Source organism: Marmota monax, unplaced genomic scaffold (genome assembly GCF_021218885.2).
Source record: "Marmota monax isolate L192 unplaced genomic scaffold, Marmota_monax_Labrador192_F-V1.1 WCK01_AAM20220418_F8-fsc00106, whole genome shotgun sequence".
Lineage (NCBI taxonomy): Eukaryota > Metazoa > Chordata > Mammalia > Rodentia > Sciuridae > Marmota > Marmota monax.
This window is the reverse complement of record NW_026695218.1, coordinates 5530796-5544301: the sequence shown is the minus strand read 5'-3', so window position 1 is coordinate 5544301 and position 13506 is coordinate 5530796. Positions and strand designations below refer to the sequence as shown.

Here is a 13506-nt window from a genome sequence, read left to right as displayed (position 1 = left end):
TGTATTAACAAACTGCTGTGTGTGGCAAAAAACTGAGGCCTGAGAAGTTAAGAAACTTGGCCCAAGTTCACACTACTAGCAAATGTCAGAGCTGGGATTCAAATCCAGGAATTCAGGTACCAGAGCCACTGCTCACAGCCATCACTTGGTCCGGGTCAAGGGTCAGCATACTGTACTACCTGGGCCAAGTTTGGCCTATGCCTGTTTTTGTGAATAAAGTTTTATCAGTACACAGCTATGCCCATTGGTCTGTACAGCATTCATGACTGATTTGCACTACCCTGGCAGAGTTGAGTGTTTGCAGCAGAGACTATATGGTCCACGAAGCTTAAAATGTTTCCTGTCTGTCACTTTACAGAAAAAGATCACTATAAACCCTCTTGTAGGTCTTGCAACCTAATAAATGGAGGTCTTTTCCCAATTCAGAGAAAATGATTGCTGAGCAGGCCAATGTAGCAGTTAGTATAGGTTCCAGAGACTAGGGTTTGATCCCTGCTCCCTTTTTCTACTGATGTGATTCTACATAAGCAATGTTGTCCAGCTCAGCCAGATTTTGATCATCCATAAGAAAGAATAAACTATATCCCTTAGGATGGCCTAAGTGTTGGATGGGGACTGTGTGTGAGGCTTGTGGCACACACACCATTGCCCAATGGTGGAAGTTTTTCTCATTTTAAAAGATTTCCCTTCTAATTCTTTTAAAGAATTACACTCTCTTTTTCCTTCTCTAGTCTGGAATCTAACCTAAGGTGGTATTTGATTTGGCACAAATAGTGTATTTAGATAGTTTTAAATGTACTCTATCAGCATCCCCAGAGCTTTGCAGTGTTCACTCTGTGTGGACTCATGTGAGAATCACTAAGGAGCCAGCAGAGATCTCGTCCTGGGTCATCTTTTTTCTTCATCATGAAATAGAGCTCACACTCCATCACCCCCTGAGGCTGCTGAAGCTGTAGGGTGGCCCTTGTCAGGGGAAGGTACATAAACTGTCACCCTTTGTCATCCCAGCTCATTACCTCCTTGGATTTGTTTTCCAGAGAAAGGGGACTTCTTGGCCTTGGACCTTGGAGGAACCAATTTCCGGGTCCTGCTGGTGCGTGTGCGAAATGGGAAGCGGCGAGGAGTAGAGATGCACAACAAGATCTACTGCATCCCACAGGAGGTCATGCATGGCACAGGCGAGGAGGTGAGCAGCATGGAGCCTCCAGAAGGGCCCAGGAAGCTTCTTGCTTTCAATGACAGCTCCTTCCTTGTTCACCTGTGGACCTAGGGAAGGTTTGGTAGGCCCCAGGCCCAGGCTGCTCTCTGGGTTTGTGCCTGAGCTTTCATATCTTCTGGATGGAAACCTTGAGCTCCTGCTGAGGCCTTGTTGGGGGCAGCCCATCTAGGCCAGGGCCTCTTTCTTAGTGCTCCAACTTCTCCCCACAGCTCTTTGACCACATCGTCCAGTGCATCGCTGACTTCCTGGAGTACATGGGCATGAAGGGTGTGTCTCTGCCTCTGGGTTTCACCTTCTCCTTCCCCTGCCAGCAGAACAGCTTGGATGAGGTAACAGTGCCTTCCCACAGGGCTCTCCTATGGGCTTTATTGACCCTAATGAGTGAAAGAAGGGCACTAGTGACCCTTGGGGAGGAAGGGCCCATTGATAAGAATGAGTTGGTTGAGGCTGGTGGAGGTTAAGTGGGTTAGTTAGGATCCAACTTTCTTTGGAAGAATGATGATGGTGATGCTAAAACAAAACATTAACTCACATATTTTAAGCACTTATTGTATGCCACATAATACATTTAGCTTCCTATGTGCATTATCTCATTCAATCCTCACAGCAACTATCTAAGTGTTCATAGGCCCATTTTTCAGTAAAGAAGATAAGGTCTACAAAGGTACTTGGTGCCTTGCTCCAGGTCATCTAGCTTGGGAGTAGCCAAGCCACTATTTGTATTCCGTTTTTCTGATGTCTTGAGCCCATGAGCTCAAATTCTCTCTCTTTTGCTCCTGAGGCTCTTACAGACTCAGGCATTTTTATTTTGTCTCCTGTAAATGTGGATGCTCTGGTCTTTCTAGTCTCACCTTTGCCTCTCATTCCTGTTCAACTTACCTTGGATGAATGAAAGAGGGGTTGAAGATCTGGTGTTCCCAGATGTACTGGACAGGAGTACATAAAGAGATGGAGGACAGCTGAGTAGGCAGTTCTGGGATCTGGGCTGATGGCTTCGATATTAGAGAATTTTTATTTGAACGGTGGTTCCTCTCTGACTTAGCCAGTCATGTAGAAACCTGCATGCATGCTGCAGGGTTATGGTGCTGTGGATGCAGTTGCCAGGTGCAAAAGGCATGGTTCCTGCCTAGATGCTTCCAAACTGGGCTGTTGAAGCAAGCTCAGAAAAGTAAGAGCTGCTGTTTGGACCATGGCAATGGGATACTATAGCCCTGAAGACACGCAGTGAGGTGATGATCTGAGTGCAGTCCTGGAGGAGGTGAGGAGTACTTGGAGCAAATTAGAAGAATGACTTGATGGGGAGAGGTTTTATTTATTATTTATTTATAATTTTTTGAGAATTATAATATCTATATTATATAGAAAAGAAGAAAAAATGATTAATAGAAAAGTAAAAATAACATTCCACCAAAGTCCTTCCAGACTTTTCCTACAAATTTTTATTTTATTTTATTTTGAACAGACACTATCTTTTCATACCAACATGTATGATTTATATATTTTATTGGGTATGATAACTGTTTCTATCTGAATAGAAGTAGTCTATCTGAATAGAACAGTCATCCTGCTGGATCTTAATCTGTAGGTTCCAATTTTCTGTAAGGAGCACATGTTATGTCTAGGATCATAAAAATGAACAGCAAACAAAGGGAAAGACAATTCTGTTAGCCAATGAGGTCATCCTGATGATGAGGTATAAGCAGGTGCTCAGGAGGAGGCCCGAGGGCCTCTGGCTGTGCTTACTCGCCACTGGCCTTGGGCAAGTCTCCCCAGCTGTTGGGGCCTGTTCGTGTCTTTTTATAAGGATTACCTGAAGTGATGTTACTTGAACATTCTATAAATTTTAAAGCGCCGAACTTTTGCCAGAGATATGAAGCTAATGTGCAGATGAGAGAGATGGGTGGAGGTGAGCACACCCTTGTCTGGATGTGGGTGTGTAAACAAAGGCTCCACAGGGATGCGCTTTGTTCTTCTGAGTCTCTTGGGGATCTGATCATGGTGTGACACATCCAGGTGGATGAGATGCCAAGGTGATGGGCATGAACCACCAAGCAAGGCCTGGGGACACCATGCAAGTGGGCGGTAGTGAGCACACAGTCCACTGGTGGGTCCAGCCTCTTGGGAAATGGATCTGGGAGTGCTGACAATGGTTCCTGATGTTCTGCAACACAGAGGGCTCCAGTGAACAAAGATTTCTCCCACGTGCAAAGCCACTGGGCATCTACTTCCAGATGGCCCTGTGACATGGGCCACATTAAAGATGGGCCCACAGAGGACTCTGAGAAGCCTTAGAGAGCTTCCTCACTGAGAAATGTGGAGGAGTGTGAGGCCTAAACACTTCCCCAGCTGTGGCCAGGTACCTCGTTCACTGGATACAGAAGTATGAAAAATTAAGAGACGTGCTGGCCCTTCTGATTTAAGTGAAGGACAGGGACAGGGCAAAACTGCTTTGCCCAGTGAAAGAAACATGTGTTGGGACATTGGCACAGTGCTTGTGAGCCATTGATTGGAGTCAGCAGGTCTGGAGGTGAGTCCTGCTCCTAGCTTCAAACTAGGCCTAGGCAAGTCAACCTGGGTGCCTGGGTTACCTGTAAAAGGTGGGTGTGATCATGATAAATGTTCTCCAAAGATGGCTGTGGGGATTAAATGGTGTAGCACATGTCATGCACCAGCATTGGTGCACAGGAAGTACTCAGTAAATCCAAGCAACAACCTTAGGAACAACCTTAGGTTGAGGATCACTGGTAGGTGAGATGGCTGGTTATTCCAGGGAATCTGTCTAGTTTATGAGGTTGAGAGCCCAGAAATGACCCAGGAGCCCTTCTCTGAGGTCTTCTCTGTGCTTTTTTTAGAGTATTCTCCTTAAGTGGACCAAAGGCTTCAAGGCATCTGGATGTGAGGGTGAGGACGTGGTCACCCTGCTGAAGGAAGCGATCCACCGGCGAGAGGTAAAGGAGACCCCATGAGTTGATTCCTTGATACCTGAAGTGATCTGTGAGGGGCAACATTGAATGCAGTTGCTTTGGCTGGCAGGAAAATTGATGTAATCACTCCGCTCAGCAATGGTTGAGTGTCCACTGTGCATAAAGCTCTGTTCTGGGTGTGGGGATTCAGGAATGACTGCAAAAAAACCAAGAAAACACTTGTTCTCAAACATGAACCCATAACCCAATGGCAACTGTTATTAAGGGCTAAGAAAAATGAAGTTGGACAAGGAGAGCAGATAGAGTGAGCAAGGAAGTGGCAATCTTAATAGCAGCACAACTAGGGAAGTCTTCATGCAAGCCTTGAGCGAGCCTCGCATGAAATGAGGGAGCGAGTCACAGCATTTGAGATGTATTTTATATACATGTAAGTGTCCTTGCAGATGTTTGAAGGGAGAATGTTGGGGTTCAGTTGTGGACTAGGCATCTGCTTCTGCCCTCTTAGGAGTTTGACCTGGACGTGGTGGCTGTGGTTAATGACACAGTTGGAACTATGATGACGTGTGGCTATGAAGACCCTCACTGTGAGGTTGGCCTCATTGTTGGTAAGGATATCAACCATCCTCCCCACAGGGACGGGGGCACAGCCTTGGGTGGGTGGGAGGCTGGAGCTGAGTGAGACCTGGTGCCCCTGTGATTGGCAGGCACGGGTAGCAACGCCTGCTACATGGAGGAGATGCGCAACGTGGAGCTGGTGGATGGAGAAGAGGGGCGGATGTGCGTCAACATGGAGTGGGGGGCCTTCGGGGACAATGGATGCCTGGATGACTTCCGCACGGAATTTGACAAGGCTGTCGATGATCTTTCGCTCAACCCAGGCAAACAGAGGTAGGCACCCAACTAGGTGTGGGCCTTATATCCCAGAACTGGATAGCAATGAGTGATGGGAGTCTCCACCAGACTATATAATAATAATAATAATAATAAAGATAATAAGCAAGGATGCGTATTATCTTGAGATGACAATGGTTTCTTGGAAAGTTCTGAGTTAGTAAACGTGAGGAAGCTGCTTCCACCACGAGGCCTGGGAGAACGGGGGTGGGGGTGGGATCAAAACCTAGGGCTGGGTCTGTGGGGGACAAATTTGCTGGGACGGCCCACACAGGAGCAAATCCTTTCTTCCTCCCCCAGCCATCCAGTGTCTAGCACCCTCTCTTGTTGGAACTGGTCAAGGACCAGCATCACAAAGCCCCATGGGTGGTGGTGGTGGTCGGATAAGGAGAGGGTGTGAGCAGAGAGCACCATGCTCAATTTTGCTGAAGGTGGAGGAGGATCAGTGTGAGAGGACATAGGAATCCCGCCCAAGTGAATTAAGTGGCATTCCTTTCCCGCCATGCTGCCCTCCGCTTTTCGTTCTGTCTCAACACATCCTACTACCTTCCTATTTAACCTCCGTAAATTGCAGGTTTGAGAAGATGATCAGTGGCATGTACTTGGGCGAGATTGTCCGTAACATCCTTATCGATTTCACCAAGCGAGGGCTGCTCTTCCGCGGCCGCATCTCAGAGCGGCTCAAGACAAGGGGAATCTTTGAAACAAAGTTCTTGTCTCAGATTGAGAGGTGAGAGTTTATTTAGGGATTGGGGGAGGATGGGGCCATGTCCTGTGTATTTCTCATGGACAGACAAGCTGAAGGATTTCACAGCTCAAGTGAGATCAGAGCAGGGCTCACACAAGTCAATCTAGTGGCTCACACATGAAAGATGGTGCTGAGCATGGCGTGGGACCATGAACAGGGATATTGTTGTATTTTAGATCAAATAGCAGAACAAGAAAGATAACCTGATTATAGGATATAAATTAAAATGTGCAGAGGAAAATAACGTGATGAAGCATCCATGCTTGGCTTGGGGAATCCTTCTTCACTTCTGGTTGCAACAATCAGGCAATGAGGATTGATTAAAGAGGACAGTCTTCACTCTATCAAGGACTAAGTAAACCTCAGGCAGGGCAGAGGCATGCTATGTTGTGGCTTGTTAGAGTGAAGCCTCTGTCCTCTGGTCTAATGGCAGAAAACTCTGCTCCAAATTAGAATGGTGAATTTCAGAGCCCTTAAAAAATTAATGCTCTGTTACTCTTAAGGCATAGACCAGGAACTGGGTTACTGACCTGAGTGGGCCCCAAGGGCACCTGCACCAGTGAATAGAGTCTGCTCAGCTGATGGATAAGGAAATGATTCCAGGTCTCTAAAATAGTTTTCTTTATAAAATAGGGTTTATTTTCTCACTACAATTTTTGTGCATCTATTTCATAAAAAGGGCACAAGCAGAATGCAGACTGCCCAGTGTGGGGAATGGAAATCAAGCAGGAGAGTAATGCTTGTGAGTTAAAGCTTGTCCTGAAGACCCAGGGACAGCAATGAGAGAAGGGACATGAACGTGCTCTGCAGCTAGAAATGCCATATGCTGGCATGGCCACTGTCTTTATTATTTCCAAATGAGTAGACAGTGAAGTTCCTTTGGGTTTGGATATGTTTTGTAGTGACAGGTTCTTCCTTCCCTGCACAAAGTAGAAAGAGGACCTTCTTTTAAAATTTCCTGTCACTCTCAGGAAGAGTGAGTGTGGTCCAGCGGGATGAGCACTACTCTGAGTTCATGATCAGGGCCCACCTTGTAGGGCCTGGTCCCCAAGGGCCGGACCCCCAGAGAGCCTCTCAGGATAAAAGAGCCAGCCTGGAAGAGGGGGGTCTCCAGCTCTCTCTGCTCTTGACTGACCACTCACCGTCTCCCTTCCACCCCAGCGATTGCCTGGCCCTGCTGCAGGTCCGTGCCATCCTGCACCACTTGGGCCTCGAGAGCACCTGTGACGACAGCATCATTGTCAAGGAGGTGTGCACGGTAGTGGCACGGCGGGCAGCCCAGCTCTGTGGCGCAGGCATGGCTGCCGTTGTGGACAAGATACGGGAAAACCGTGGGCTGGACACCCTCAAAGTGACAGTGGGTGTGGATGGGACCCTCTACAAGCTACATCCTCAGTGAGTGCCTGATCCCAGACCTTTATCGCTTTGTCTTTGTCCCCATCCCCATTTTAAGTTTATAGAAAATTATTGGTCATTCTAAATAGTGTTTTTAATGTTTATAGTTTGAAGATCAGTAATCAGAACCAGAATCAGGCCTGTGTTTCAGTATTGAAAGTGTGTGGCCCCCCCCCCCCCCCGCAATTGCACCCTCTCCCTCCCCTGCCAAGAACAAGGGCTGCCCCAACTCAGTCTCTTGCTTTTCTTTTCCCCGGGTCTCTATGTTACACATCTATATTGTTTAGTAAACATACACTAGAAATTGAGCATGATTTTTGAACTTGCCATGAATAGAATCACATGGCTTCTTCTGTGACCGGCTTTTCTCATACAGCACTTATGGTTTGGTTATTTATTATGGAGATGGGGTTTTGCTATGTTGTCCAGGGTCTCAAACTGCTGGACAACAGGAGCAATCCTCCTGCCTCAGCCTCCCAAGTATGTGCTATGTGGATTATTTCTAGATTTTGACTCTTACAAACAGTGCTGCTGTGAATGTTCTAGCAAACATGCTGGAACTCGAGCAAGATTCTCCCCCTATGGTCCAGGGCAGGGGATTGGCAATTAATAGCCATCATTGCTCCTGTAAATCAAGTTTTATTGGAAGAGAGTGGCACTCATGTGTTTATGTGCTGTTGACGGCCGCTTTTGTGCTACCCAGGAGGAGTATGGCCTGTGACACTGAAAGGGTTTGCTGCCTGGCCCTTTGCCGTGCCCTCAATAGGGAAATACCAAGTTCCCCTTTCTTTCGACTGTGTTCCTTGTTTCCCTCTTCTTCTCCTTTCTCCCTTCTTATTACCATTTTGCCTCTGTCTTCTCTCACTTGTCTATTGAATAATTTATTTTGAAGTCAGGAAGTAGCCCACATACTCTCTTCTGGAAGCCTTTCAGCTAAAAGCTAAAGGAGTAGAGCAGTGCCCGGCCTGCACAGCACCCGCGGGGTGGAGGGAGGGTGGAGAATCCTGGATTGAACTGTGACCACCTCTTCCCACATTTGTTATTTTATTTTTCCTAAATCAAAATGTTTATAATCAACATTTTAATTTATAAACATAGTTTCAATATATTTGGGCAGTATTATACACTAGCTATATAGCAGCTACTTGATAATTTTTTTGTTTTTATTTGTTTTAATTTATACACGACAGTAGAATGCAATTTGATACATCACATGTAATTTCTCATCCTTCTGGATGTACATGATGTAGAATCCCATTGGTTTTATAGTTATATATGTATATAAGGTAGTAATAATGTCTGATTCATTCTACTATCCTTCCTACCCGCATAACCCACCCCCCCTTATTTTAAATTAGCATCCACATATCAGAGAAAACATCAGCCTTTGGTTTTTTGGGATTGACTTATTTTGCTTAGCATGTTCTCCAGCACCATCCATTTACCAGCAAATACCATCATTCATCTTTAAGACTGAGTAATAGTCATATATATAATTTTATATCAGTCACATTTTTTATTCATTCATCAATTGAAGGGCACCTAGGTTGGTTCCATAGTTTATTTATTATGAGTTGAGCTGTCACCACATTTATTTTAATGACCTAAGAGGCTCTTTGAGTCTGCACTATTAGTGAAAAGAGTGGAACCTCCAAAAATCCAAGTCCCTTTCCTCAGTGATAAGTCTCATTGTAAAAATAGGGGTCTTGGCTCCAGATGAGGTTGGAAAAGGGACTTTTATTCAACTTTCTCTTCCTGTCGAAAAATACATGAGATAATCAACTTATAAAGAGGAAAGGGTTATTTCGGCTCACAGTTTTGGAAGTTTCAGTCCAAGACTGGTTGGCCCTGCTGCTTTGGGGCCCATGGTGAGGTAGCACATGATGGCAGGAGTGTGTGTGGAGCCAAACTGCTCACCTTGTGACTGGAAAGTGGAAAAGAAAGACCAGAGTCCCACAATTCCCTCCAAGGGCATAGCCCCAGTGACCTAAAAACCTCCCACCTCTTACATGAGGGACTTTGGGGGACATTAGATCCAAACTATAGCAGGTATGGAAACCTAGCCCCCAACCCTGGGACTGGGCATCCTCAGCTTCACAGATGGGAGGGCATCCTGACCCTCTTGGGTTGGGTTGGGTTGGATGGTGACTGTCTCTTTTTCCAGTCCCATATGAAGATGATCTGTGATCTCTGTAATGTCCAAACAGAAACCCTATACATCTGCCCCACTTGCCTTCAATGGCATTTTGGAGTCGGTGTAGGTCTGATGTGAAGTGATAACCCTTGGAAAATATAAAAACCACATGCACAGAATTTGGTTCTCCCCTGCAGAGGAGGTTACACACTTCTGCAAGACTCATAGGTGGCTCACAGGACTGTTGAACTTGTTTTACTGATTAGTTTTAAGAGCACAGTTCAACAGAATCCCAAGGCATTTGTCCTAGAGTGAAATCTTAGCTCTCTTGAGCTAAGAGCTAAGTGGGTACACTGTGATGTTGGACTTGGACAGATTATTAGCATCTCCCAGGCTTAATTTTCTGGTACAAATACATAGAACCCACAGTGTAGCTGTCGTGCTCCTCCTCTTAATTAATTACCCGTGGATTGCCAGCATTACTTCTTAGCATCTCACCTCTGAGCACACAAATTTGTCATGACTAAGGTGCTTTGTTCTTTTGTCTTTCTCCCCCTTTTTTCCAGTTTTGCCAAAGTCATGCATGAGACGGTGAAGGACCTGGCCCCCAAATGTGAGGTGTCCTTCCTGGAGTCAGAGGACGGCAGCGGGAAGGGGGCCGCGCTCATCACTGCCGTGGCCTGTCGCATCCGTGAGGCCGGACAGCGATAGGACTCCGGAATTCGGAAGGGACTTTTCTGCTTCCCCCTCTTCCCTGTTTTAAATTATAAGGAGTCATCCTCTTGTGTCAGAGACACAGTCCCCTCAGCTTTTCCTTGGCAGAGAGGACCCCGTCGGATTGAGATTTTATTTTTACATTCACCGTAGAGTTTTGTGCCCAAGTCTTGGCCTTCCTGAGATACAGAAGCCAGGACTGTTCATAACTGGTCACAACCATTCCCATTGGTTCTCATACAACTTAAGAAAAAAAAAAATAATAATAATCCTTAGCGCCTCGCCCCCCCTCCCGGAATTCCACGTCTCTGTACAATCCTAAAGGATGGGGACAGCCTCCCCTTGGGGCTGACGGGGTACTTCTAGTTGGAGAGCATCCCCCTGCAAGGATGTCAATACTGTTTCTCCCATCAAAGATCCAGGAGGTCTCTGCTAGTCACTCAGCCTGATCCTCATGCAGGCAGATGTGGGGAGGGAGGAAGCACGGCAGTGGAGGGAGATCCCATGGAAATCCGTGTGGCAGCCCTTTCTCAACCTGCCATTGCCCCGTGGATTCCAGCATTTACTGAAACTGGAGTTGAGGAATCCCGCATCTGGGCGATGACACCAAAGCCAGATGCATCCTGCAATATGGATTTATCGCTGCATCTCCTTGTGGGTGCTTGGATCACTCATGAGCAGTGGACCTTTGGGGGAGTGGGGGGAGCCTTCTGGTTTGTTTTTAAAGATTTACCTGCAAAAGTGGAGACACTGTATTTTCATTTTAATTTATGTTTGAAATTTATTTAGTTCATGAAGTAGGTCTGCTCCTTCATCATGTAACGGTGGATTGTATGTAATGTATTTATATGTTAATTTGTTCTGTATATAGATATGCAAGGTCTCCTTAGACTCATTGGTAGATCAGTACAGTTAAGGACAGAAAGTGAAGACATTGACTAGCTACTAGAAATACCTCATTCGCCTGTGGGAAGAGAAGGAAAGCCTCTCCGGGGTGAGTGAATGGAAAAGCATCCGCTTTCTGGCTCCTCCTGACCCTACAGATTTGGAAATGCCTGGAAGGCAGGGATGGAGACCAAGGCTGAGCCCATGGATTGGAGAAACCACAGCAACTGGCTAATCTGTCAAGAGACTTTCCTGGGGCAATATTCCATGGGATGCTAACCAAAGGAAACCAAAGGAAGCATTTCAAATAGACTCACTGTTTAGAAATTTTTATTCTTAGGAAAGTCAGTACTATTTTGAAGCTGTCTGGCAAGATAAAGGAAGCCACCAAAATTTTTTTTTTTAAATTGTATCTAATCGTCAACATCAAACCAAAACCAAGATATTAAACAACCAAACAAACAAAACCTCAGGGACAACATTTTTGGTGTATTTTGTGCCTTCTTGGCAAATTTCACCTTGGGTTTGTTTTGTAAATGTTTTATAAGAAATGTTGTCTATGTGCTTCCTTGGGCTGAGCTGGCATTGGTCTGCTGACCCTTGTTTGTTTTTTATACACAGTATTTATTTCAAACTGTTGGCAGGGATGGACCGTGGTATCGTAGCTGCCATACTCTTTCCAAGAGTGCAGTTAATTCTGAACCTGAAAGCCCACTCTGCCCTAAAATATGAATCAGCACAGATGTTAAACCTGGATACAACATAACAGAGAGGAAATGGCCTTGTACCACTATTAAGTAGGACACAAGGACAAAAATAGAAAGATGGAGAGGAAATCCACGGCTCGATCACACCCAGTTTTTGCGCATTTTTCAAACTTGTGCTGATAACAGTGCCCGGTTATCATTTTTGAATAAGATGGAGTAGAAATTAGTAAAAACTGCCCAGCTCCTTCTGGGAAGCACAGAGGAAAGGGGACAGGTCCTTGATTGTTCCATTCTTACTGTGCCTGTCTGAGGTTACTCCTCTGCTGCCTCCATCTGCAGTTATTGATCCAAAATATGGGTGCCTCCAACTGCAATGAAAACTGAAGGCCAGCTTTAGATTTGTGGGTCCCTAAAGGGGGATGCCTGTGAAATACAACTGAATTTTATTTTTGAATTGTGACTTTGTAAATTTTAAAACTTAGGCACTGTCTATGAAATTACACTTTTTTCCCCCTAAGGTAGAGATGTGTGTATGGCTATTAAAGATGTGTTTTTGGTTTCCAAACGAGAGCAATGGACCATACACATGGACTGTCTGTGTTCCTGGCATTGGGCTGGCAGCCCCCTCAATGATGTTGCTTTGCTTGGCGTAAATACAGTGGATCTCAATCTTCGACTGGGATGCACTGAATATGGATCATCTCAAATCCTTGAGCATGCAGTCTTGTGAAGATGTTGACTGTTGTCACTATGTACAGTAGAGAAGTAGTTGAATTAACTATGTGATGTTAACTATTATTAATAAATTTTAACATTTTTCAAATTATTCAAAGTGTGATCTGAGCAAAATCTTCCAAATGCATTTTTAAGAAGGCAGTCATCTCTCGGCACTGTACTACCTCCTGGCCAGTCTATGAATCATTGATGGTATCTTGATTTTGAGAGTGTGCTCATTTTTCAGTACCCATGGGGGACAGGTTCCAGGATCCCCTCAAGATACCAAAATCTGGAGGCCCAAGTCCCTTATAGAAAGAAAAAGTAGTGTAGTATTTGCATAGATTTTATGATATATCCTCCACATACTTTAAATCATCTCTAGATTACTTATACCTAATATAATGTAAATGCTATGTAAATAGTTGTCATGCTGTATTGTTTAGGGAATAATGTACATGTTTAATATAGATGCAAATGCTCCCCCATCCTTCTTCTTTTTTTAAAGATGGGAATTGGACTGAGCTACATTTCTGGTCCTTTTTATTTTTTGAGACAAGGACTTGCTAAGTTGCTGAGGCTGACCTCAAACTTGCAATCTCCTACCTCAGCCTCCAAATCATTAGGGTTACAGGTGTATGCTACCATGCCCAGCTTTCCTGAATATTTTTGATCCAAGGTTGGTTGGTTGAATCCTTGGATGTGGACTCTCCAACTATGGAGAGTGACTGAACTTGACAGGCATGGGGTCAAGAGTTATCCCATAGATTTCCCTTCTCCAAAACCCAGTCCTAATGGAACTGAAAGGCAACTTTTCCTGGGTTACCCCTGACCCCTGGATGCCAAATTTCACAGAGAACCCTGGCTAGTCCAGCTTTTCCTGCTCAGACAATTGGGCTGGGATGTAGCCTCACTACCAGGGGTCCTAGCTGTCCTCAATAGGCAGATATGGTTTACTTTGAGCATGATAGTGCTGATGTGAACCAATAAGCACTTGCCTGTCTTTCCCTACCAGGCCCCCAAGAAGTAAAACACAAATCTGGGGAACAGATTCCCTAGTGATGCCCATTGACACTGACAACATTGCTTGACAATAACTGAGAAAGGAAAATGATCAAGGCTAAGAGCATAATAGAGCCAATGGTGAAGGAAAAACTAAAATTAGTTCCTATTGT

The 13506-nt window shown here is 45.2% G+C and overlaps 1 protein-coding gene across 2 annotated transcripts in view; it reads left to right on the top strand.

Annotated features, from left to right (window-relative positions):
- Hk2 (hexokinase 2) overlaps window positions 1-12443 on the top strand; it is a 60431-nt gene extending 47988 nt beyond the window's left edge. For both annotated transcript variants that reach the window (XM_046432327.2, XM_046432328.2), the window contains exons 11-18: window positions 1038-1186; window positions 1429-1548; window positions 4072-4167; window positions 4649-4748; window positions 4848-5031; window positions 5609-5764; window positions 6944-7177; window positions 9878-12443. In XM_046432327.2, the coding sequence (XP_046288283.1) occupies window positions 1038-1186; window positions 1429-1548; window positions 4072-4167; window positions 4649-4748; window positions 4848-5031; window positions 5609-5764; window positions 6944-7177; window positions 9878-10022 (1184 nt within the window). In that variant the 3' untranslated portion in view covers window positions 10023-12443. The remainder of the gene's footprint in view (window positions 1-1037; window positions 1187-1428; window positions 1549-4071; window positions 4168-4648; window positions 4749-4847; window positions 5032-5608; window positions 5765-6943; window positions 7178-9877) is intronic.
- Window positions 12444-13506: the final 1063 nt, after the last annotated feature.